This window comes from Rhinolophus hipposideros (genome assembly GCF_964194185.1).
Source record: "Rhinolophus hipposideros genome assembly, chromosome: 21".
NCBI lineage: Eukaryota > Metazoa > Chordata > Mammalia > Chiroptera > Rhinolophidae > Rhinolophus > Rhinolophus hipposideros.
The window spans coordinates 43635663-43659199 of record NC_138067.1 but is presented as its reverse complement, the minus strand read 5'-3'; the positions used below and the strand labels follow the sequence as shown (position 1 = coordinate 43659199).

Sequence of the window (23537 nt, the reverse complement as noted above, 5' to 3'; positions counted from 1 at the left end):
CCATATCCTGCGTTCTTGTGCGGGGAGTGGGAGCTGAGACCCTGCATTACACCTGGGTTTGAAATTGAGGCAGTTTCTCATTGTCAAAGTGACAGATACTCCAGGCAAGAGCGAGACAGTCCATTCTTACTGTAACGTCAATCAGGAGACAGTCCATTCTTACTGATACGTCAAACAGCAGAGCTTCAGAAAGTCCACGATTAGAGAACAAGGTTTCTCAGTGAGGAAGGAAACAGTGACAACTCCAAGAAGTGCGTCATTACAACCCTTGACAGCTACAGCATAACCTTGGAAGAGGTGTTTCCTGTTAGCTCTGCACCTTAGCTCATCCAAGCTTGATGAATAGCAGGGAAGATTTTTAGTTTTTTGGAGTCTCAGTGACTCATGGAGACAAGCCTGGGCTATGACTGGGGCAATCTGGACTTTGATTGTCACACTCCTGGGGATTGTGGTGGGACAGTCGTGGACAGTAACAGAGATAGTTTGGGATGTGGAGAGTCTTGGACTGTCGTAGGACAGTTCTGGTCTGTGATTGGGGAGTCCTGGGCTATAATGGGACAATTTTACATGTGAAGATATCAGTCCTGGGCTGTGACAAGGACAGTTTTGGGCTTTAACTGGGACAGTTTTGGGCTGTGATAGTGACCATCCCAGGCTGAGACAAGGACAGCACTGCATTATGATGGGGACTCTTCCTGGGCTGTGATGTGGGGGCAGTCCTGAAGTGTGAAGGACAGTGCTCACCTATGACAGAGACAATCCTAGGCTTTGATGGTGACACTCCTGGACAGTGTCACCATCAGGAGAGGACAGTCCTGGCCTGTAGTGGAGACAGTCCTGAGCTGTAATGAGACACTGTGAAGGCTCCATAGTATTACAGAGCCCTGCCCTGTGCACCCCCAAAACCTTCCTCATTTCTTAATTGAGCCCCAGTTCTTTTACTCTCTGTTCCAAAAGCTCATCTACCATCTGAGAGTCTCCTTTGGACTCAATCCCTGTGGTGAGACTCCCTACCCCGAGGGAAATGTCCTGGGAGGATGAAGGCAGCTTCTCTCAGTGTGACAGAGACTCTATGGCCAGGGCAGATCTCCTGGACACTGCCCGCACCTTTGCCTTGTGGGTGTGTTTTTCTGCCTCTTCTTTCTCTCTCTCCTGGATATCTCTGTCTCTAAGCTTCACTGAAACAGTTTCTCTCCGGGTCTTGGCATCAGTCTGTCTCTTGCAGTCCTTCCTCATTTCTCTGGCTCTCTCATTCATTGTGTGCTCCGTTGCCTGAAGTTTGGTCTTCATCTATTTCCTTTTTCCTTGTCCTCTCTCTTTCTCTCTCTCTCCTTTTTATTCTACCTTCGATATTTTTTCTTGATTTCTCCCGGCTTTACTTTCCCTGAGTTTTTTTGTCTCTTGTCTCAGTCTCTCTTTATCCTTATGGTCATATCTATTTTGGCAACTCTTGGGCTTGTTTACTATTCTTTAAAGTTTGTGTTTTCTATATCTGTATCTCTATCTTTTTCTCATTCTTGCTCTTCCCTCTCTTGCTCCCTTTTATTTTTTTCCGTTCTGGCTCCCTCTGAGGGCTGCTCTCTTGCCCAGATACTGGCTGTCTCCTCCCTGTGTGTCCCTATTCTCCATATGGTGGGTGTCCTGTTTCCTCCTGGACAGAAGCATGGCTGCAGGCTTGTGCAGGCTACACATCGCCACCTAGTGGCCATGTTTCGGAAGCACACTCTATTCATACCAGAAGCCCTTTGGGCCCTACACCATCCGGGGCTACTCCTCAGACTTCATGGCCCAGACTTTAAGACATTGCAGCCCACAGTCCCACTCTCCCCATGACTCACCTATTGACCAGTGACCGCTGCCATTCACATCCATTCTCACTGATTAGTGTCAGCTTGCAGGGCAGGAGCAGGGTAGGCTATTCAGTCTCCCCCAGCCTCATGACCCAGCTGCATTCCTGCCAGGCTGGGGAAAGAAGCATTGTGAGTTCCAAGAACACTGGGGAGAAGCCATCCTGTTGGACACAGCTAGACCTGCTCTCCCCTGCTGGCCTGGAGCAGGGCTACAAGGGGAGTGTTCATCTGGATAATGTCCATTGATGACTGGTGTCCAAGAGGTGGGGCTAGGGGCTTCAGGAAATCGGAGTTCAGTAGATCTAATACCCTGAAGGAATATGAACTTGGACTCCTAGGGCCTGAGGGGGGAGGGACTGCAAGCCTTGACTTCTGGGTCTTAATGAGGAGGGGGCTGAGGGTCTGGACTTGTGAGTCTGAGGGAGGAGGGGCTTGGGGCCTAGATCCTGGGTCCTGGGGGAACCTATAGGTCCCCCACTTTTCTAGCTCTTATCAGGATTTGGGTCCCCCAGGGAGGCCTTCACTTACCTGCATACCTTCCCTCGCCGTCTTCTGTCTGAGCTGGTCTCAGGACTGGGGCCAAAGTTCCCTTTGGTGGGAGGTGCCTGTATTTGACTTTGCCCCAGCATGGAGGAGGGGATGGGAACTGATTCAGCTCTTTCTAGGGATGGCCCTCATAGGAGCAGGGAGGTGACTTGGCCTCCTTCAAGATCCCCTCCTGCTACATGCTGATCAGGACAGGGGAAGAGGCTTGGCCAGACTACATGTCCTGTCTGTAACGCCTTGGGCCTGGGACAGAGTAGGCCAGAGGAACATCTCAAGTGCAGCAGGTGGGAAAGGCAGTGCCAGGGCCTTCTGCTCTCTCTCTCTCTCCTGGCTTCACCACCTTTCTTACTTCTGTCCCCACCCCCAGATTTGGGCCCGAAAACTTCTTCCTGTCCCTTGGCTTCTGTGTGGTCCCAGAAGATATGCCTCGTCCAACTTCAAGGTGAAAGGAGGGGACTATACTTTCAGATCTCAAGGAAGATGGGCTGGGGGCCTGAACTGCTGGGCCTGAAGAAGTTGGGGGCAGGGGGCTGGATTTGGGTATTTCCAAGAGGTCCAGGGTTCAGAGGTGAAGGTGGATAGCAATGGGATAGCCAAATTGCCTGCCATCAGGTTGTGGGAAAGAGTTGAAACTGCATGTTCCAAAAGCCTCTGGGAGCACAGGTCCCTCCTCTCTGGGTCTTAGCCCCAGAGATGCATGGGAGTTGTAGTTTTTCAGTTTGGAGGTTCTGGCCAGATTCCAGGACACCGGGATCCCCTGTCTTTTTTCAGGCTGCAGACCTACAACTGGAAATGACACAGGAGCCTCGTAAGAAGCCTGACCCCAGTGAGCCCCTGGTGTTTGGGAAGACATTTACTGACCACATGCTGATGGTGGAATGGAACGAGAAGAAGGGCTGGGGCCAGCCCCGAATCCAGCCCTTTCAGAATCTCATACTGCACCCGGCCTGCTCTGCTCTCCACTACTCGCTACAGGTTGTATGGCAGCCGGTCTCTGTCCCGGTCTCTGTATCACTTCCCTCTTGCTATATCTCTTGCCCAGTCCACCTCCCTGGGTCTGCTTTCTGTGTATTTCTTTTTTTCTGTGTACTCATCATCCATTTTCTGAGGCTTTTCATGTTCTGTGCCCTGTGCTGGTGGTGCTGGGGTTCCTGAGGTGAGCAGGCTCAGTTCCTTCACTTGAAAACCCCATGTTTTGGTTACAGCCCAGTGTGATCTGAACTCTAATGGAGGCAGCTGAGGCACTGTGGGAGGCTGGAAGAGGAACCCAGTTCTACCTCTAACTTGGAAGAAAGTGGGGTTTGTCCTGGCAAAGAGGAGAGCTTAGGGTATTAGAGGGAGAGGGGACAGCCAGTACAGAGACATAGTACAAAGAAGAGCTCAGCATATTTGGGGGGAATTGTGGGGTTGGAGCGTGGCAGAGGAGGCCGAGGATGTCATCAGAGCCATAGAGGAATTGAGGAGTTGGGACCTTGTCAAGGGCGGTGGGAGCCATTGAGGCTCTGAGCAGGTGCAAAGCAGGGCCAGCTCTGATACAGTGAGACCCCTCTCAGGACATGAAAGATGAGCTGGAGGCAGGGAGACTGGAGGCCAGGATGCCAGGCTGGGGCAAAGGTCCAGACAGGAGAGAACAGTAGATGTGGAGGCCTGAGCTGGGGTGGGACAGGAGGACGCAGGGCAAAGAGATTCGGGGACAGGAGAGATTGGCAGGCTGGGTGAGAGAAATGAAGGGAGGGCCCAGGATGGTGCTCAGAGGTTTGCCCAGGTGACCAGGTAGACCATGAGATTGTCCCCATATGGGGACTCAGAAGGCGGATTGGTTTTGCGGGGCTTGGTGAAGGGCCTGTAAGGAGAGATACCCAAGCGGTTATTTTGTTTACGACTTAAAGCTATGGCTGAAAGCAAAGTCTTCCTGAATAGCTGGTTTCTGGTTTGAATAGTTTTTGTCCCTTAGGATATGGTTCTGTGACATTAGGCATGTTTTTCTTTTTTTCTTCTTTTCAGAATTTTAGGGGCTTTTTTTCCTCCACCTATCCTGGACATTTGACTAGGACCAATCAGTTCTATGCAGGAGAAATACACCTTTGGTAGTAGCTAGATACTAAGGATGGACAGTCAGGATTATGTTCCCAGGAAGGTGGTTTTTGGAAACCACCATTATTTACCCCTCGGTCCTCCAGCTGGGGACCCAGTACTTTTCCTTCAGTGCAGATGAAGGGGTGTAGAGGCCCTGGCATACAAAATGTATGTTTTTGCCATCCTTCTCATTTAGGGCGCATTTGGAACTGAGGCCAGCTGAGGGCATGGGAAGTTCACGTTACCATATCATCCACACTCTGGAGCATGTATGGAATAACAAGCGGACCACATGTGTTGTTATTTTTTTATTATCGTGGTAATAATACACATACATAATAATGCACCTAACATAAAACTGTGGCCAGTTGAAAAATAGCTGCATGTAAGTGGGCCCATGCAAGTTCAAACCCGCATTGTTCAAGAATCAACTGTATACCGTTTTCACCATTTTAAAGTCTGCAATTCAATGACATTTAGTACACTCACAATGTTATGCACCCATCACTTCTATCTAATTCCAGAACTTTTTCATCACCCTAAACAGAAACCCCACACCCATTGAGTAGTCACTCCCCATTCCCTTTGCCCCAGCTCCTGACAACCATTAATCGGCCTTCTGTCCTTATCTCCCAGTATTTTTAAATTTTTAATTAAAAAAAATTATCAGTTACATATAAAGTTATATATATATAGTTGGCATACAATATTACGAGTGTATTATAATAGTTTCAGGTGTACAACATAGTAATTTTTATTTGGAGTGTTTTTCTTTTCTTAAGAAAAACATTGGAGCTTTAATGAACTTACCATGTGGCTTCAAGCTACCAGGACACAGGCCCCTCCAACGCCCTTAATCTTCTCTTGAGCTCTTCTGCTGAAGAATTTGGCCTTCAGGATTGCAGGCTGCTTTGGGAGCTTTCCCTTCCCCAGACTTTGTAGTAGTCCAATCGCACCCCATCAATGATAGGAGCAGCTCCAGTCTTGTTTTTGGCAGCATTTACCCGCTCACTGACCAAGGTCCACAGTTTATCAAGGTGGACAGTTGGGCAGAAGCTCTGGTTCCTCTTTAAGTGGTAATGCTCATACCAACTTTCCCCAAGTAACCTGGGTGATATTTGTCAAAGTTGATCCTGTGGTGATGCGTGCCACGAGCGTTACCGCAGCCTCCTGGGTGCGTCCGGTGCTTGCCGATGCGGCCTCGACCGTGGCTCACGTGGCCCCTAAGTTCCCGGGTCTTCCTCAGTCTGGATGGCATGTCGACAGCCGAGACGAAAGAATGGAGTGTTTTTTTTAAATTAACACCTTTTATAAAAATGGGTCATATATTCACAGTTCAAAATTCAAACTGAAAGAGGGAATATACCTCCCCAGTTCCCCAGCCTCCTAGCTGCCCACCTCCAGAGGCAGCCCCCATTACCAGTTCCCACGCCCTTCCAGAGAGTTCTGCTTTTTGGATATCAACACTGATGTATGTAACTGTTTCACCCCATTCTTTACACATAAGAGGTAGCAGACTCACTGTCCGGCATCTTGCTATTTTCTTTTGATGCTTGTTGGAAGTTGAGCAGCCCCTGAGGAGCTTTTTCCTTCTTTTTGCTGTGCATGGTAATCCATCTTAACAATGCCTCATGTAGGCAGTCCCCTATTGTTGGACACCCAGGTTGGTTTCAGTCTTGTTCTATGTAAACAATGTTGCAATAAGCAATCTAGTAAATTCACCTCACTTCCTTTAAGTGCAAGTGTATCTCTGCAGTTTCTAGAACTGTTGGGTCAAAGGGTATGTGTCATTGTGATAAATATTGCCCCATCCACCTCTGTGGACGTTGTATCAATTTCTATACCCACCAGCAGAACCCATTTCCCTTGTCATACTCCTGGATCTCCAGTCTCCTAAGTGGTTTTGAAGTTATCTCAAAATAATTTTAATTTGCACATTCCCCCTAATTATGAAATTGGCCATATTTTTACAAACAACTTTCACAAGCATAAGAGCCATTATTATTTCCTTTCTGTGAGCTGTCTATTTTCTAGGCTGATTTTTCTATCGGAGTGGGTTTTAAATAAATTTAAAAATTTATTTGTAGGAGTATTTAGTATATTTGATAAATTACTTGTGATATGAGTTGAAACTCTCTCACCATTTTATTTTTATGCAGTCAAATGTATCAGTTTTTTTTTCTTTTTTGGTCTGAGATTTGTTATAATACAGTACCATCCCCAGTTCAAGACATAAAATGATTATCTTGTGTTTCCTTCTATAGATTTTATGGTTTAATTTGTTTCATTTCAATCTTTAATGTACCTGGAATTTTTCCTGGTATAAGGTGTGAGATAGGGATCCAATTTAATTTTTTTCCGAGGTGGATATTTGATTGTCCCAACACCATTTAATTGAATTAACCGTGTTTCCCCCCATTGCTTTATAATCCACTTTTTAGTTTCTTCCATTGTTCAATCTGTTTACTCGTATGTCCATGTCACTCATTTTATAATACTGTAGATTTCTAATGTGTTTTAATATCTGGTAAGTCTTCCCACTCCCACTTATTGTTTCTATTCTTTTATTTTCCCCAAAATATCCTGGCTATTTTTGCTTGTTATATATTCTTCATTCATGCATTTAGTTATTCATTCATCAAAAACCTGCTATGTGCTAAGCCCTGTCCTGGGCACAGGGGTCTGGGGGGTTCCCTGCTCTATGTCATTTAGTTTGTATGGAAGCAGATGTTAAAGAAGCAAACATGGAACCATGGGGCAAGAATCAGGGTATCCTGACCTGTCTGGGAATGAGGCTACACCAGGAAGGATGTGACATTTAAGCTGAGGCCTAAGAGGTGAGTTGAAAGACACGGGGAGGAGAGTTTCCTAGCAAAGGATCCAACAAGTACAAAATCTGGGAGCAGGAGGTGGCCATGGTGGCAGCAAGGGGGTCCCAGTGGGCAGTGTGAGTACAGGAGGTTGAGGTGAAAACAGATCTTCCGGGACCTGGCAGGTTGGGGGTGAGGGTAGGAGTGGGGAGGTGGGGGGAACATCAGGGTGCGGGGGATCAGAATTTTTTTGTATTGAAAAAAAAAGTTTTTATTGTGGGGAAACTTCAAACTTAAAAGTAGAGTGATTAGGGCCCGTGCCCCCTGTCCCCCATCACCTTGTTTCACCAGTTGACTTGGTTGGTCACCATCTCATTGCATCTGGACTTCCCCCTTTCTGTAGGATTTTGGAGCAAATCTTGGATATTATATATTATTTCATCCATAGCTATTTCAGTGTTTCTGTAAAAATACAAGGACTCTACAAACATAACTTCCAGGCCATCATCCAGTCCCAAGAAATAGTACCAGTAACATGGCTTAAACATTGCGTTCTCTCTGCACCTCTGTCCCTGGGTCTCTCTGTTCTCTTTTCTCTGGTCTCTGTCCTTTGCTTTTTCAAGTGTCTCCCTCTCTTGTCTCTCTGGGTCTCTGTATCTGTTTCTCTCTTTTCTCCTTCTCTTCCTCTGTGCTCAGCGGGTTCGTCTCTGCCCAGCTCTCTGTCTCTGCCCAGCTCTCTGTCTCTGCTTCTTTCTGCGTCTCTAAGCTTGTGTATCAGTCTGTCTTGGTGTCTCTCACTGTCTCTTCCTGACTGTCTGAGGTGGTCTCTGAGCCACCCGCCCATCTGTTCCCCATCTGCAGCTCTTTGAGGGTATGAAGGCGTTCAAAGGCAGCGACCGCCGGGTGCGCCTCTTCCGCCCCTGGCTCAACATGGACCGGATGCTGCGCTCGGCCCTGCGCCTCTGCCTGCCGGTGAGGGGTCCTTGACGTCTGGGCTGAGGAGGGCGCGGAGTGCAGCGAGGGCGAGGGCCATGAGGGAACCCTGACTTGTCGGTATCCTGCGCAGAGTTTCGACAAGGTCGAGTTGCTCGAGTGCATCCGCCGGCTCGTGGAAGTGGACAAAGACTGGGTTCCTGACAGCGTCGGTGCCAGCCTCTATGTGCGGCCTGCGTTCCTCGGGAATGAGGTGGGCACGATCCTCAGGGCTGGAGGTGGGGCGGGGCTAGGAAACCAGACTGGTGTGGGGGGTCCTAAAAGGAAGGGCTGGGGACCCGGAGTCCCGGGTCAGGGGAGGGGCCGGGGGTCTGGGCTCCTGGGTCTCTGAAATGCCCTCCTGCCTATCAGCCTTCGCTAGGTGTCGCCCGTTCTACACAAGCCCTCCTGTTCGTCATTCTCTGCCCAGTGGACTCATACTTCCCTGGAGACGCCATGAGCCCTATCTCGCTCCTGGCTGACCCAACATTCATCCGGGCCTGGGTGGGTGGGGTCGGCGACTGCAAGCTGGGTGGGTAAGTAGTCCTGCCTCTACCCCGCACGTCTGGTACACTGGATGTCGGAGACACGGGGCCAGTGCCCACGCTTTGGGCTATGTCTTTGGATGTCCATTATCATCCCCATCCTGTTTCATATGGCTGGGGACAACTCTGCGCGCAAATTGGCACCGTGGTGGCCCAGGACGGTGTGTGCATGCAGGCCTCGCTAAGCACTATGCACAAACCAGCTCAGATACAGGAAAGGGTTGGGTGGAGGTCAGTGGGGAAACCGGGATTGGTCCCCAGGAAGCCTCTAGAAATTAATTTTTTTTGTTTTTCCCCTTCTTCTGCCTTTCCCCACACACACACACACTCCGATTCAAGCCGTTGTTTCTCAGTCTAGTTGTAGGACACACTCCCTGGCCGGTGCTGGTGTTATGAGCCTTGCACTCCCCCCGGCTGAGGCAGTTATTCGCCGGTCGGCTACTCACAGCAGCTCACGGCAGCTCTTGCCGGCTGCTGGCTGCTCACAATGGCTGCTGGCCACTCATGCTGACCACTAGCCGCTCCTGCGCCGCACACAGCAGCCCTCCGCAGCTCACACCAACCTCTGGCTGCTCATGGCAGGAGAGCTGTTATTCACAATCTTAACTGTAGAGGGCGCAGCTCACTGGCCCATGTGGGAATAGAACCGGCCACTTCGGCATTAGGAGCACGGGCGCTCCAACCACCTGAGCCACTGGGCAGGCTCCTAAAAATTAATTTTATACTTAGTTCATTGCTCTCACCTCCAGATAGCCTCCTCTGAACACCCTGGCTCACCACCCCTCCCTTCCCCACCTAGCTCTCACACAGCCCCTTGGGACTTCAGCACACATCACCCCGTGTGTGAACTTTCTGTGTAAGTCTGTCTCACCAGGGGCCTTGGTTCAGGACAGCAGGGACGGTCTCCTGGTTGGCAATCAAAGCAGAGAGGGGGTAAGGCCGTATTGGGGTAGCAAGTGTTGCATTTGGGAGTTCTTTCAGGTCTTTTCAGAGACATCCTGTGAGCTCTCCTGAGGGCCAGGCCCTATGCTAAGTGAAGCTGGGGACACAGATGAGTCAATCCTGGCCATGCCTTCCAGGGGCTCCTACCAGCTTGGGAGCCCCAGAGTCCAGGGCAGCATGTGGTCTGATGGAGGTGACGGGGGCATTTTCAAAGTCTTCACTGAAGACGTGGTGACACATCAACTGAGTCTGATGGGTAGGAAGGATACAGTTTCCTAGGTACAAAAGATGGTAAATAATCCTGAGGACCACATGTGTGGGGGCAGGGAGGAGGGGCAGAGGCACAAAAGTTTTCAGGGAGGGAAAATAAGTCTCGTACAGAGCAGCCAGGCCCTGAACACTAGACTGAGGGGCCGTGATCTTGTCCCAGAAGTGATGGGGAGCTGTGGGAGGCTTGTGAGCAGGTGAGGGGAGAGGTCAGCTTTGGGTGAGAGACAATATTATAACAAGGTGACATGGGAAATCATCGAGGTAGCCCCATTTATTCAAGCCCAGGGAAGGCCTAGAGGTTCAGAAATGCCTCCAAGAGTAGGTAACAACACTGGTGGTTCTGAAAGACAGTTGGGGAGTTGGATGAGGAAGGTGATCCCAGCAAAGGAAGCAGTGATGCACTTGCGATCTGGAGAGTGGGAAGAGGGGGCCAAGGGAGGACGGGCCACTTAGGTCCTTGACCCCAAGCTACTGGCCAGGGATTCTGTCCTGGGGGCACTGGGGAGCCATGGGAGGACTGTGAATTGGGGAGGAGTGGAGTCAGCCCTGGTATGGAAAGATTCATCTAGGGCTATGTTGGAGAATGATGGGGTTCACTTCCCTGGTTGTCCATATTGTTCTCTACCAGGAATTATGGGCCTACGGTATTTGTGCAGCAGGAGGCGAAAAAGAAGGGCTGTGAACAGGTCCTCTGGCTGTATGGGTCTGACCACCAGCTTACTGAAGTGGGCACCATGAACATCTTCATCTACTGGACCTATGAGGATGGCGGTGAGTCCACCCATGACCCACCCCCAAGCCCTGGTGGAAGTGGGTGGTGCCATAATTCCTAGTAGATTGCAGGTCTCAGGGATGGGGGTGGGGTGGCCCCTAAGAGGATGGTAGGGTATGAGGTAACACCCCCCACCCCTTACACCTGACTCAGTGCTGGAACTGGTGACTCCACCGCTGGACGGTGTCATCCTGCCTGGAGTAGTCAGACAGAGTCTACTGGACCTGGCTCAGACCTGGGTGAGGGCGTGGTATCTTCCAGTGGCGGGAGTGATGGGGTACTGCTGTGTTGGGGGGGGCCAGTGCAGCAGGGGGATGTGGTGGGGGCTGGGGTGCACTGGCATGTCTCTAGGTGTGACTCCCCCTTTGGGTCTCTGTCTTTTCACGGTCCCCAGGGTGGGAGAGACCCGCTGGGCCCATATCTGTTTCTTGCCCTGCAGGGTGAGTTCCGGGTAGTAGAGCGTAAGATCACCATGAAGGAGGTTGTGCGAGCACTGGAGGAGGGACGGGTTCGGGAAGTCTTTGGCTCCGGCACTGCTTGCCAGGTCTGCCCTGTGCACCAAATCCTGTACCAAGGCAAGGTAGGTGGGGCTGCCACTAGGGATGGGAGAGATGAGGGGAGCAGGCCACTGTCCTCATGGCACTTTCTTCCCCAGCACCTCCACATTCCCACCATGGAAAATGGGCCTGAGCTTATCCTCCGCTTCCAGAAGGAGCTAAAGGCAATCCAGGTGAGGTGCACTCTCTGGGAGATGGGCTGGATGCTTGTTCCACAGAGAAGTTCATGTCCCATGAGCCTGGGGACTGACAGCAGATCCCCCCTTCAATAGTCCCAGGACATGGTAATGGCCCCTCCCTTTGGCCTCTGGGCCCTGGGTCTGAGTCGGCTTTCCTCTGTGGCCTAGAACACCTCTTGGGGCCCAATGACCATTTCCCGCCAGCCTCTGAAGTCCTGGCTTGAGAAACCCCCTTCCCTGAACCTCTGTACCCCCTGAGTGTCCTTCCAGTGGGAGAAGTCTCCTTCCCATGTGCCTCTAGGACTGTAAGCCAGCTTTCTGGCCACAGAAGAGTGCTCCCCATGGATTCCCCTGGAACTCTGGGCTATCCTTTTGACCCAAGAATTCTCTCCTACAAGCCTCTGGACATTGGGTCCCCTTGTGGCCCAAGACTGTTTCCTCTCATAAGCCTCTGGAAGTATTTCCATTGGTCTGAGCTGAGATCTCTTTCCTGAGAACCTCTGGGCCCCAGCCCTGGCACTCATCTAGAGCTACCTTTCCTGTGAGCTTCTGTAAACTTCATCAGGACCTAGAACTACACTTCTCTGGACTATCTGGGCTTTCTCAGCTGAAAGCAACTTTTTCCAGGAGCCCTCAGGGCCTTACAGTAACTCCTCTTTTCAGAACTACATCTCCCTTAAGCCTCTGCGCCATCTTTGCAACGATTCCTCCTCCCCATGATTGTTGGCAGCCTTCCGGGAAGTAGACAACATTTCCTATGAGGGCCTGGGGCGCAACGCTGCAAGCACTCATTGTGGGATGCCCCAGGGCTTGCTGGGAGTTGCAGTGTAGCTTCCCTCTCATGCTCTGCCTCTGTTGTCCCACAGTACGGAACAGGAGCCCACGAGTGGATACTCCCGGTGTGACGCTGTGGGCTGTACCTGGCCACCCCTCAGATCCAGCGACCTGTAGCATCTAGTCCCCGCTGGACCCTCCCCTCCCTACCTGTGACTCACCTGAAGTGCAATATTACATAAAAAGCCGGGGTCGGGACGCCTGGGTCTCTGACGCCCCCACCTGGTTGCTACACTCCCAAAGCCATAAGGGCCGGACCCAGCCTGTCGGGGCCCCTCCCTCCGCCTCTCAGGCCTGGGGGGATTTGAACTCTCAGCCGCTCCGTCTTGTGGGGTCAAAGATACGCCTTGGCCCGGATTCTGCACCTCTCCGTTGTCAGGCCGGATCTCCCAAGTGCTGTCGATTTTTTTTTTCTCGCTGAAATTTTGAAATAAAATGCCAAATAGGACATTCGTTGTCATCTCCAATGATGCAAATCAGGGACTCGAGGGTTTTAACCAGGAGTCCCGGTCCTTAGCCTGTTTCATTGTCACTGACCCAGCAATCTGATCCCCCAATGTCCTGGTGATTTCTCTGACGTGGAAGATTCTTCCACTTCATCACAAACTGAGCTTAGTATCTTCCCCCACTAATCTGCGCCTACCCTACTTCCCCATCTTGGGGACCGTACATGCAATCACTAGGCCACACTTAGGGTAAAGAAGAGAATTTTGGGGTACACACATTCACATTTTAGGTAACCTTCTTACATTGACTAATTAGAGATCAACTTTTTTTTAAGTGTTAATAGCTATGACCTTGGGGAAGTGAGTTCACCTCTTTGAGCCTCAGTTTTCTCATTTTTAAAATGAGGATAATAGTACCCACCCATTAAGGCTATGCTGAGGATTAAATGAGCTGTTACATGTAAAGTGCTCAGAACGGGCTGGCATGTAGAAAGAGCTATAAAATTGCTCTTATATTTGACAACTGAATTTGTCTTGTGATTTTCTAGCTTTATTCAAAAAGTCCTGTTCTGTGGAAAAATGAATATCTGTAAGGTTTAATGTGTTTAATAGTACAATACTTAGGGGACTTAATGACTTCAGAAATTTTTTTTTCCAAAATATTTTCTTTATGCTTAAGGACATTCTTCATTTGAAAATAATGAATATACACTAAGTAGAAAGAACCAAAATATGAATTTCCATTTAATTTAGTAATCAGAATTCTGAAAATTTCACAAAAATATCTTTGGATTCATATACTAAAACCACTTTGCAAATTTGATTCTCTGAATCTGTAAATGAACTAATGTTCTACAATTATGCATCTGGATATGAACATTTTTATTGGTTTCTGAAAAACAATAATTTATGAATTCAAAACATCAGATTTAGTCTGTGATGCTAAATACCAATTATAAGTTAATGAGCCAGTCAAAAATATTAATAAAATTAATTGTATTCTTTGTAGGAACACCCAGTATCACATAGAAATAATGGTGGTGATAAGAATATTTATATATACATATCTTCCTGTTATACGAAAAAATAATGAACAATAAGATTAAATTGAGAGAAAAACAGCATTTAAAATACGGGATGGTAAATGAATCAACTACAGCGAGCTCTGGCTTTCAGGCACTGCTGTGAGTTGTCTGTGGCGCCATCTGGCGGCCAGTATTGGGATAAAGTCTCAAAGGCAGAGAATGAAAGAGGTGATTTATAATAGGAACAACCCAACACAGTTTGAACTTGGGATTAATTAAACACATTTTCATGGCACTACAAAAATTTGTAAACATCTACAGGGACATCTATGTGGGATGTCTCCCTTGAAAAACCCTCTGCAAACATCATACTCAATGGTGAAAGACTGAAAGCTTTCCCCCCAGGTCAGGAGCAGGGAAATCATGCCTGCCTTTGCCTCTTCCAGCCAATACTGGAAGTCTTATCCAGGGCAATTAGCTACCAAAGAAATAAACAGCACCCAAGTTATAAAGGCAGGAGTAAAACTATATTTGCAGATAACATGATCTTATATAGAGAAAATGGTAAAGAATCCCAACAAAAAATCTATTAGACCAAATAAATCAGCAAAGTTGCAAGATACGAGATCAACACACAAAACTCAGTTGTATTTCTTTACATTAGCAATGAACAATCTGAAAAGAAAACTTAGAAAACGATTCCCTTTACAATAGCATCAAAAATAATAAAATACTTAGAAATGAACTTGACCAATGAGAGGAAAAACTTGTCGACTGAAATCTACCAAACGTGGCTGAAAGAAATTAAAGATGACAAATAAATGGAAAGACATCCTGTATTCATGGATTGGAAGACAATATTATTAAGATGGCAACACTCTCCAAAGCAATCCAGAGATTGAGTGCAATCTCTATCAACGTGTCAAAAACAACAACAACAAAAACCCACCTCATTTTTTTGCAGAATTGGAAAAGATGATCCTAAAATCATATGGAATTGCAAGGACCCCAAATGCCAAAAAAAATTGGGGAAAAAAGAACAAAGTTGGAGGACTCACATTTTTCCATTTCAAACCTTACTACAAAGCTACAGTAATCCAAACAGCGTGGTACTGACATAAATCAATGGAATAGATTGAAAGTCCAGAAGTAAACCCATACATTGATGGCCAATGGATTTTGACAAGGAAGCTAATTCCATTCAATGGGAAAAGAAGGGTTTCCTCAACAAATGGTGCTGGGACAACTGGATTTCCAACTCAAATGAAGTTGGACCCCTACCTCACACTAAAATTTAACTCAAATGATGAAAACCTAATGTAAGAGCTAAAATTATAAAACTCTTAGAAGAAAACATAGGGATAAATCGTCATGACCTTTTAACTTGGTGATGGTTTCTTAGGACACCAAAAGCGCAAGCAATAGAAGAAGAAAAAATATAGGACTTCCTCAAAATTAAAAACTTGATACTATCAAGAGAATGAAGGACAACCCACAGAATGGGAAAAATATTTGCAAATCACATATTTGCTAAGGACCACACTCCCCCATTGTCTAACTGAATTTGGGCAAAGTGACACCATATAGACATAGATGTGAACAAAACTGACTCCATCTCTGTGTCCCAGATTTCATTTTTTGTTTTATGCTGTGGTTAGCCAACCTCACTGTCCTTAGTAAACATATCAAAGCTTTCTAGTTAATGATTATCTGTGTTCCTTAAAATATAGCCATAAACACTTTCATTAATAATACCTGGAATGGCATGACAACTGAGATAAATATCAGAGTAGTGATGGTATCGATTATAAACAATCATCTATCACAAGACCACCGGGAGGTATGGCCCTGGTACTACTGCATTCTTTGTCCTTTTGTCTTGTCAATCATTAGTACTGCTCTGACCCAATCTTCCCCTAAGTAAATTACTCTGTAATCAATTCTGTTATAATCTATGGATTTGCCTGTTTCATTTGTCGGTCTTAAGATACCTTTTCTTTGGCCATTACACCTTTGCCCCACCATCAGACAGACCCCACCCCACCCCCATCCTCACTTTCTGTATCCGTTCTATATCTATATCCATTCATAGGCTCGTTGGAAGGATTAAATAGGACAGTTGTACCTAGCTCACTCTTGGGGACCGGGAAGGGCCTGGGGGCTCTGGAGCATGAGGAGGTGGCACAACTCCAGGCACTGAAAGTGTGTGTGTGTGTAGGGGGTGGCGGGGGCGACTGAGACACACACAGAGCAGAGGAAACCAGCCTTGCTTTAGGGCACCACATCCCAGGTGAGCCAACTACCTGTCCCAGGAACCGTTGGGTCTACTTCAGACCCCAGAAAGGGAATTAAATCACTCTTACCACTTAGGAAATTCCAAGGGTTTTAGGAGCTCTGTGCCAGAAACAGGGACGGAGACCAACTACTTTTCTTATTATAAATCACGATATCACAGGGTCGGTTCCAATGAGGGCTTTGATGAACAAAGCTATCAATACATCCATCTCTAGCGTACATTGATCAGCAGTTCTTCCGTGGTTGTATTAATTAATTCACACCCCCAGCTGTGTATGAGAGTTTGGGTTTCTGTCCAACCCTTGGTGTTTCCAGTTTGGTTTTTATTTTTAGTTAGGTTTTTATGTGTGTGTGTTTGGTTTTTCATTTTTGTCTTTCCATTCTGGTGGGGTGCTGATGTTTTAAAAATACAGGGGGTGCAAAAAATGCATACACATTTTAAGAAAGGAAAAAATATTAAAATTGTAATACTTAATATATACCGATAATAAAAGATGAATATAAGTCACGTTTGACTTCTGTAATTACAAGAGGTGCTCAATGTGGTTACCATCAGTGTCCAGACACTTCTGATTACAGCAAACTACTGCTTGAACAACATTGACCAAAGTGTCCTCCTGCATACATTTTTTGGCACCCCCGATATATATTTAGATTTGGAATAACTTTAGATTTACAGAAAAATTGCAGACAGTGCAGAGAATTCCTATACGCCTCACCCAGCTTCCCCTAATGTAAACATTTTAACAACCATGGTGTGTTTGTCAAAACAAAGAAAATAACGGTACAATACTATTAACTAGACTACAGGCTTTATTTGACTTCCATCAATTTTTTCACTGATGTCCTTTTTCATTCTGAGATCCATCCAGGATGCCGCATTGCAGTTAGTTGTCCTGTGTCCTTAGTTTTCCCCCATCTGTGAGTTTTGCAATCTTTCCTCATCTTTCATGACCTTGACAGTTTTGAAGAATATTGGTTATTTTGCAGAATGCCAGTAGCCACTAGAAGCTAGAGGAGGTATCTCCAGAACTGTGAGTGAATAAATGTTTGTTATTTTAAGGCATCAGTCAGTGTAAGAGTAATTTGGTATGGCAAAATAGGAAACTAATGTACCATACATTTATGATTTATTTAAGTATGCTGTGTTTATATTTCATATATTTCAGTAAAATGTTTAAAAATTAATCTAACACCTTTTTTTTTATTGACAAAAGTAATGTTGCAAATTCTTGTGATCAGGGAGATGGATTTCAAACCCAGGTGAACTTTTTCGGGCTGACCAATTCAAAATAATACAGCTCTAATTTGTAGCCCTGTCTCGCCTGGTTAAAGCAGCCACCCGCTATGTGTAAAAGGGCAAAACGAATCAGACAGGCAGAATATCAGACATGCACTGCTTCATTGATCAAAGGGACTCATTTTAACATCTCTGAAGTCAGGTGCACTTTCTAATCTATGGGGTCTTATAAGTTTTCGTTGCCTGCATGTGTGTGGACATCAAAAGTACCAGCTTTGCAGCGTGCTGAGCAGAGATCAGTAGCTTGGAAGAAAATCCCAGAAACAATACTGAAACACACTTTTAATCCCCCAGGAAGCAGGGTTCTGGGGAGGATGTAGGTAGATGGTGAAGCAGACAGGTATAGCAGCAAATGCAACCCTAACCCTAGTTTTACACATTTCAATGAAAAGCTAGTAGAGAGAGAGTTGGCACTGAGGGGTGGAGTGGGTGATTGGGTTGATAAAGGTTTCCTTAAAGATGTGACATTGGAACTGGGTCATGATGGAGAGGAGTTCCCCAGGCAGAGGACAGTCAGAGGATCACCAAAAATTTGTATTCTTCTTCCATAGTGCCCATAGAGAAACTACATTTCTCAGCCTCCCATTCATGGAGGCCATACTCGTATGACTGGTCCTGGCCAATGGAGTATCGGAGGCAAGAGAGCTCTGCTCCACTTCCAGGTCTGATCCATAAAAATTTCCCATTGTGTCCATCTCTCTCTTCTCCACCTGCTGATTGCACGTGGGTACCAGTGTATTAGTTATCTATTGCTGTGCAAAAAATTACCCCCAATCCTCACAGCTTAAAATAACAAACATCTATTATCTCACATGGTTTCTGAGGGTCTGGAATTCAAAGTAGCTTAATTGGGTGGTTCTGCCACAGGCTTTCTCTTGAGGTTTCAGTCAAGCTGTTAACCAGGACTGTGGTCATCTGAAAGCTCAACGGGGGCTGGAGGATTCATTCCAAAGCTCCCTCACATGGCTGTTGGTTGGAGGCCTTAGTTCCTCCTGGCAGTTGGCCTGTCCATAGGCTGTCTTGTCATCCTCATAGCACAGAAGCTAGCCTCCCCCAGAGCAAGTGATGTGATGAGAGAGAGAGAGAGAGAGAGAGAGAGAGAGAGAGAGAGAGAGAGAGAGAAAGAAGAGAGGAGACACACAGCCACAGTCTTTATAACTCTATCTCAAAAGTGATATCCCATCACTTTGGCCATGTGCTATTGGTCACACATACCTCCCCTAGTACACCATGAGAGAGAACTACACAGCACATGGCTATCAGGAGGTGGGGATTATTGGGGTTCATCTTGGAGCCTGGATACAGCACCCATGGGGACCTTGGGAGCCAAATGTTAAGACAATCAGCTGCCATCAGCCTGGATTTCTGAACCTCTGCCTAAACCATTGATGTTTCAAAGTTTATCTACTTCTGTGGTTAACAGGAATCAATGGTTAATGGGTCAGGATGTGGAAGTTTAAACTGAACACATAGCACTTTGTGACTTTACTGTGTGCATACATAACTTTGATACAAAATAAATATGAAAAAGGGTAATAAAGAAAACCCGATAGAAGGAAGGAATGGAAAAAATAATATGCTGAATAAACTCCAAATGGATCAAAGATATCAGTGTAAAATATGAAACCATAAATGAATGAGAAGTAAACACTGGAAAGTTCCTTTGCCACTTGGGTGTGGAAAAAAGCTTTGAACTGTAACACAGAATCCAGAAGTCATAAAAGAAAACACTGACATATTTAAATTCACGAAATAGGATCAGACACTTATCCTGTTACCTTTCCTTTTCTTCCTGAGGCCCACGGATGGAGCAGGCAAGGCCAGCTTGGGGTGGGAGTGGGGACAGTGGCCCTGAATAGGGTATCAGGGCATTAGTGGGGAGGAGGGTACCTAGTCATACAGCAGCTTAGAACAGTGGGCCATCCCCCAAATGGAAGATGTAAGGCCTTTCTGCTGGGAGAGGGAGCCATTGGCTTGGGAAGTGAAAACCCAAGCTGGGTGAGGAGGGTTTGGTTGGGAGCAGTGGAGGGGGATGGGGAACACACAGGGAAATTGATCAAAGAAGTAAATTAAGGAAAATGGAAGTCAGATTTTTCACTGCCAGAGAAAGGGGGTATAAATATGGAAAGGGAGCAAACTAGAGGTATTGGACTTGAATTGGATATATCATTGTGAATTCATAGTTTTCAATATACCTAAATAGATATGAAAACATATAAATGTACATATACCTAATATATATATATATATATAGTAATATAGAGATGTGTGTATATATACACCAAATCCCAAATGGGATGGCTGGGCCAAAGGATACATTTGCAATATTACAGATGTTGCCAAATTGCCCTCTATAAAAGGCGTACCAGTTACCACATATACACTGAATGAAGTATTTATAAGGTTATTCATTGTAGCATTCTCTGATGTGGAAGGAGACTGGAAACAACTCAAGTATCCATTAAAAGGAAACGGGCTTATAAATGATGGTTCATTCAACCAATGGAATACTATACTGCTGTATAAAAAAAATGAAATGCTCTCTAGGTATTCATAAAGAAAGAGCTCTAAGATAAAGCACTCGGTGAAAAACATCAGGGGCAAAAGGTATTCTTTTGATTTGGGGTGTTTTATGAGAGGAAGAGAGCAAAAATGGCTGTTTTTTTCCCTTTTCTTTCAAGTCCCATCACTTTCAAATCAGAAGTCTTCTCTCTTTCTCTAGACAATCTCTCTTAATTCCTCCATTCTTTTGATGTAATATTTCCATTCCATTCATCTCTAGTAAAACCTTTAGGGAGGGCTCATGGCAGCTCTGTTACCCACATGAAAAATATACATATGTGTTCTACCATTTTGTTTGGTAATCTCTATTTGTCCTTGTTTTATTTATGCTTATTTTTCTCCTTTCCTTCCTTCTTTTGGGATGACTGAGTGTTATTTATTCCCTATTCTTTCCTTTACTGGTTTGGAAAGTACACCTTCAGTTTCAATTCTCTTAGAGGCTACCCTTCAAATTTAAACGTGTGTCTTTTAGGTGCCAAAGTCTAAGCATGAATAATATCTTTACCATATTCCTGAACAATAAAAGGATTTCAGAGCATTTTAATTTTCATCACCTGCCACCTGACTTACATGTTATTATTGACCACTATTTAGAAAAAAAAAAACTTTTTTATTATGGAAACATTTCAACATATACAAACCAAACACAATAATAACATGAACTACCATGGACCCATCACTCACTTCAACAACTACCAACAAATTACCATTCTTGTTTCACCTATACCCCCATCCATTTCTTCACTTATTTATATATTGCTCACAATGTTCTAAGGGTAAAATTTTACATACATTAAAAGCACACAGTCCTGGCTGTACAATTTGGGAAAATGGATACACCCTTTTCATGATATAGAATATTTCCATCTGCCTAGAAAGTTCTGTCAGGTCCTTCCCAAGTCAGTCTCCTACTCCTGGTCAGCCGATATTCTCATTCACCTGCGGATTCATGGTGCCTCTTTTTATAACTTTGTATAAAGGGAATAATACAGTATCTCCTCTTCTATGTAAGGCTTAGTTACTCAGCATACTGTTTTGAGATTCATCTGAACTGTTGCATATATCAACCATTTGTTCTTTTTTGTTGGTGAGCTGTATTCCATTGTCTATCATATTGTACACAGTTTGCTCATCCAGTCTCTTGTGGATGGATATTAGGTCATTTCTGTTTTTTACTATGATGAATAAAGCTGCTGTGAGTATTCTTGTGCAAGACATTTTGTGGATATAAATTTTCATTTATCTTCAGTAAATACCTAGGAGTGAAATTTCAGGGTAGGTGTATGTTTGACTTTATGAAAAATTGCCAAATTATTTTTTAAAGTGGCTGCACCGTTGGATATCCCTACCAGTGGTGTGTAAGAGTTCCAGTTGCTCCACACTGTCACCGATACTTGGTGTTGTGCTTCTACCTATTTTTCCTCTAGTTTTACTGAGGTACAATTGACATATAATTTTCAATTAGTTCACGGTGGACGACATCATGATTTGATATATGTATATACTGTGAAATAATTACCGCAATGTTTAGTTAACATCATCACTTCATATAGTTACAATTTTTTTTCTTGTGATGAGAACTTTTAAGATCTGTTTTTTTTTGTTACTTTCAAATATGCAATCCAGTTTAACTATAGTCACTATGCTGTACATTACATCTTCAGGTTTCTGAGTTTGCTGAAGAGAACAGAAACCAGTCCAGGTATTTCAAATACAGGGAATTTACTAAAGGGAATTGGTTCCACAAGTGCCAGGAGGCTGGGAGAGCAAAACATGATCCCTGAGGTAGTAGAGGTAGTAGTTACCAGAAGCAGCTCAAAGCCCAGATTTCTGTAGAAACTTGGAGGAATGGCCCCTTCAGGGTAGGATTCAGATCTCAAGGGAGGGGGCTCCAGGCAGCTAGTGTTCTGACTTCCAAGAGAGTGTGGCTAATGAGGGAATTATAGCTCGGTCCATGGAGGCTGGAAATGTCCCTGGCAAGGCCATGCAGCTGGCTAATGCTGAAAGTACTAAAAATAACTGGAAGCTGGCCATCACTGCTTGTGGCTATTGGCAAGATTCAGACTGGAGCTGGAGGTGGGAAAGAAGTCCCTTCTGCCACCGCCTGTCTCCCAGTCTCCTGCCAAGGCCTCCCTCCCACTCTCATCAGTGGGCAAAGGGGGTCACAGAGTTGGAAGGTGAGTTTCGTGCTGAAGAGGCAGCAGCACAGCCTCGTCAGAACAAGCAGAGCAAGTACGGGCTCACTCTGGGTGTATAACAAAGAGTAAACATCTCACATGTTTTACGGAGAAGGCCCCAGAACAAACAGCTGATAAACAATCTCTCCTCCCACTCTATTAAAAAATGATACGACTCTTTGAACACCTTTTCCAGGCTGTACTATAAAGATATGACCCTCAGTAAACAGCCGTGGGAGACAACTCAGGTTCACGAAAATCAACTTCCTAAGTCATATGCTCATGGCTCTGTCTAATAAAATAAGGGTCTCGTTCTGGGACTCTGGCTTGGTGCGGATCAACTAGGAAGGGACTCCAGGCCAAATCTTGAACCATCAAACTGCTAACTCAACTTCACTGGTGGATGAGTGAAGCCTAACTCTCTTCTAGGTAAGAAAAATCACAGGGAAGAGGAAGTATTAGGATTGTTGAATCAAAATGTCGATCAGAATAGAGGTATTGAAGAAACAATTTATATCCGTGACATCGACACTTTTATAAGCAGTTTAAGGAAACTAATCAATGTGATAATCACTGTACCCCTATTTGTCCTTGACAATATTTAGAGCATTTGTGAGAATCTGTTATTTAGATTTGTGAAAAGTATTATCAAGATTGTAGTACTGGTTTACTTCCATTCAAGGCACTTTTACTCAAGGCACTTTTTCCCTCCAGGTACTGGTTTGTTTTTTTTTCAATTGCAGTTGACAAACAGTATCATAGTTTCAGGTGTACAACATAATGGTCAGACATTCATATGACTCAAAAAGTGATCACCATGGTCAGTCTAGTACCCATCTGACACCATACATATTTATTACAATGCTACTGATGATGTTCCCTTTGCTGTACTTTCCATCCCCATGACTGTTTTTACAACTGGCAATTTGTACTTCTTAATCCTTTCACTCAAGGTACATTTAAAGCAATCTGAAATACCAGATTTGGTGAAAAGTTTATTGATTAAATTTGCAATCAGTGTTCAAATGTTTGGGGAAATCTAAAATTGTGAAATTCACAGCTTGCTATTTTTAGTTGTGGAAGTAGTCAGTGAATGTTTAGAGAAAAGTTGATTGTTTAAAAATTAATTAATCATTACCAAAAAAACAAATTGTTGTGAAAAGTTCTGTTCATACACAAAAGCTCTTCTGAGGAAAAGATTTCACCGCAAATTTTTCAACGAATGGTGCTGGGAAAACTGGATATCCACACGCAAAAGAATGAATTTGGACCCTTACATTACATGTTATGCAAAAATTAATTTAAATCAGGGACCTAAATATAAGACTTAAAACTGGGGCGGACAGGTAGCTCAGTTGGTTAGAGCATAAGCTCTGGGC

General features: G+C 45.3%; 1 protein-coding gene and 1 pseudogene across 12 annotated transcripts in view; one reads left to right on the top strand and one right to left on the bottom strand.

The window, feature by feature from the left end:
* Positions 1 to 23537, top strand: part of BCAT2 (branched chain amino acid transaminase 2) — a 41907-nt gene that overhangs the window by 12835 nt on the left and 5535 nt on the right. For 5 of the 11 annotated variants that reach the window (XM_081030445.1, XM_081030438.1, XM_081030443.1 and 2 more), the window contains 10 exons: positions 2764 to 2838; positions 3168 to 3371; positions 8144 to 8254; positions 8349 to 8468; positions 8627 to 8790; positions 10640 to 10782; positions 10937 to 11022; positions 11223 to 11363; positions 11439 to 11513; positions 12386 to 12801. In XM_081030445.1, the coding sequence (XP_080886571.1) occupies positions 3189 to 3371; positions 8144 to 8254; positions 8349 to 8468; positions 8627 to 8790; positions 10640 to 10782; positions 10937 to 11022; positions 11223 to 11363; positions 11439 to 11513; positions 12386 to 12424 (1062 nt within the window). In that variant the 5' untranslated portion in view covers positions 2764 to 2838; positions 3168 to 3188 and the 3' untranslated portion in view covers positions 12425 to 12801. Of the gene's footprint in view, positions 1 to 2503; positions 2681 to 2763; positions 2839 to 3167; positions 3372 to 7199; positions 7310 to 8143; positions 8255 to 8348; positions 8469 to 8626; positions 8791 to 10639; positions 10783 to 10936; positions 11023 to 11222; positions 11364 to 11438; positions 11514 to 12182; positions 12802 to 23537 lie in introns of those variants that run through there. The other 6 variants (XM_081030435.1, XM_081030439.1, XM_081030437.1 and 3 more) reach the window with 5 other exon arrangements.
* LOC308489398 (large ribosomal subunit protein uL15-like) lies at positions 5152 to 5853 on the bottom strand (annotated as a pseudogene). The gene has a single exon. The product of its transcript is annotated as a large ribosomal subunit protein uL15-like (transcript).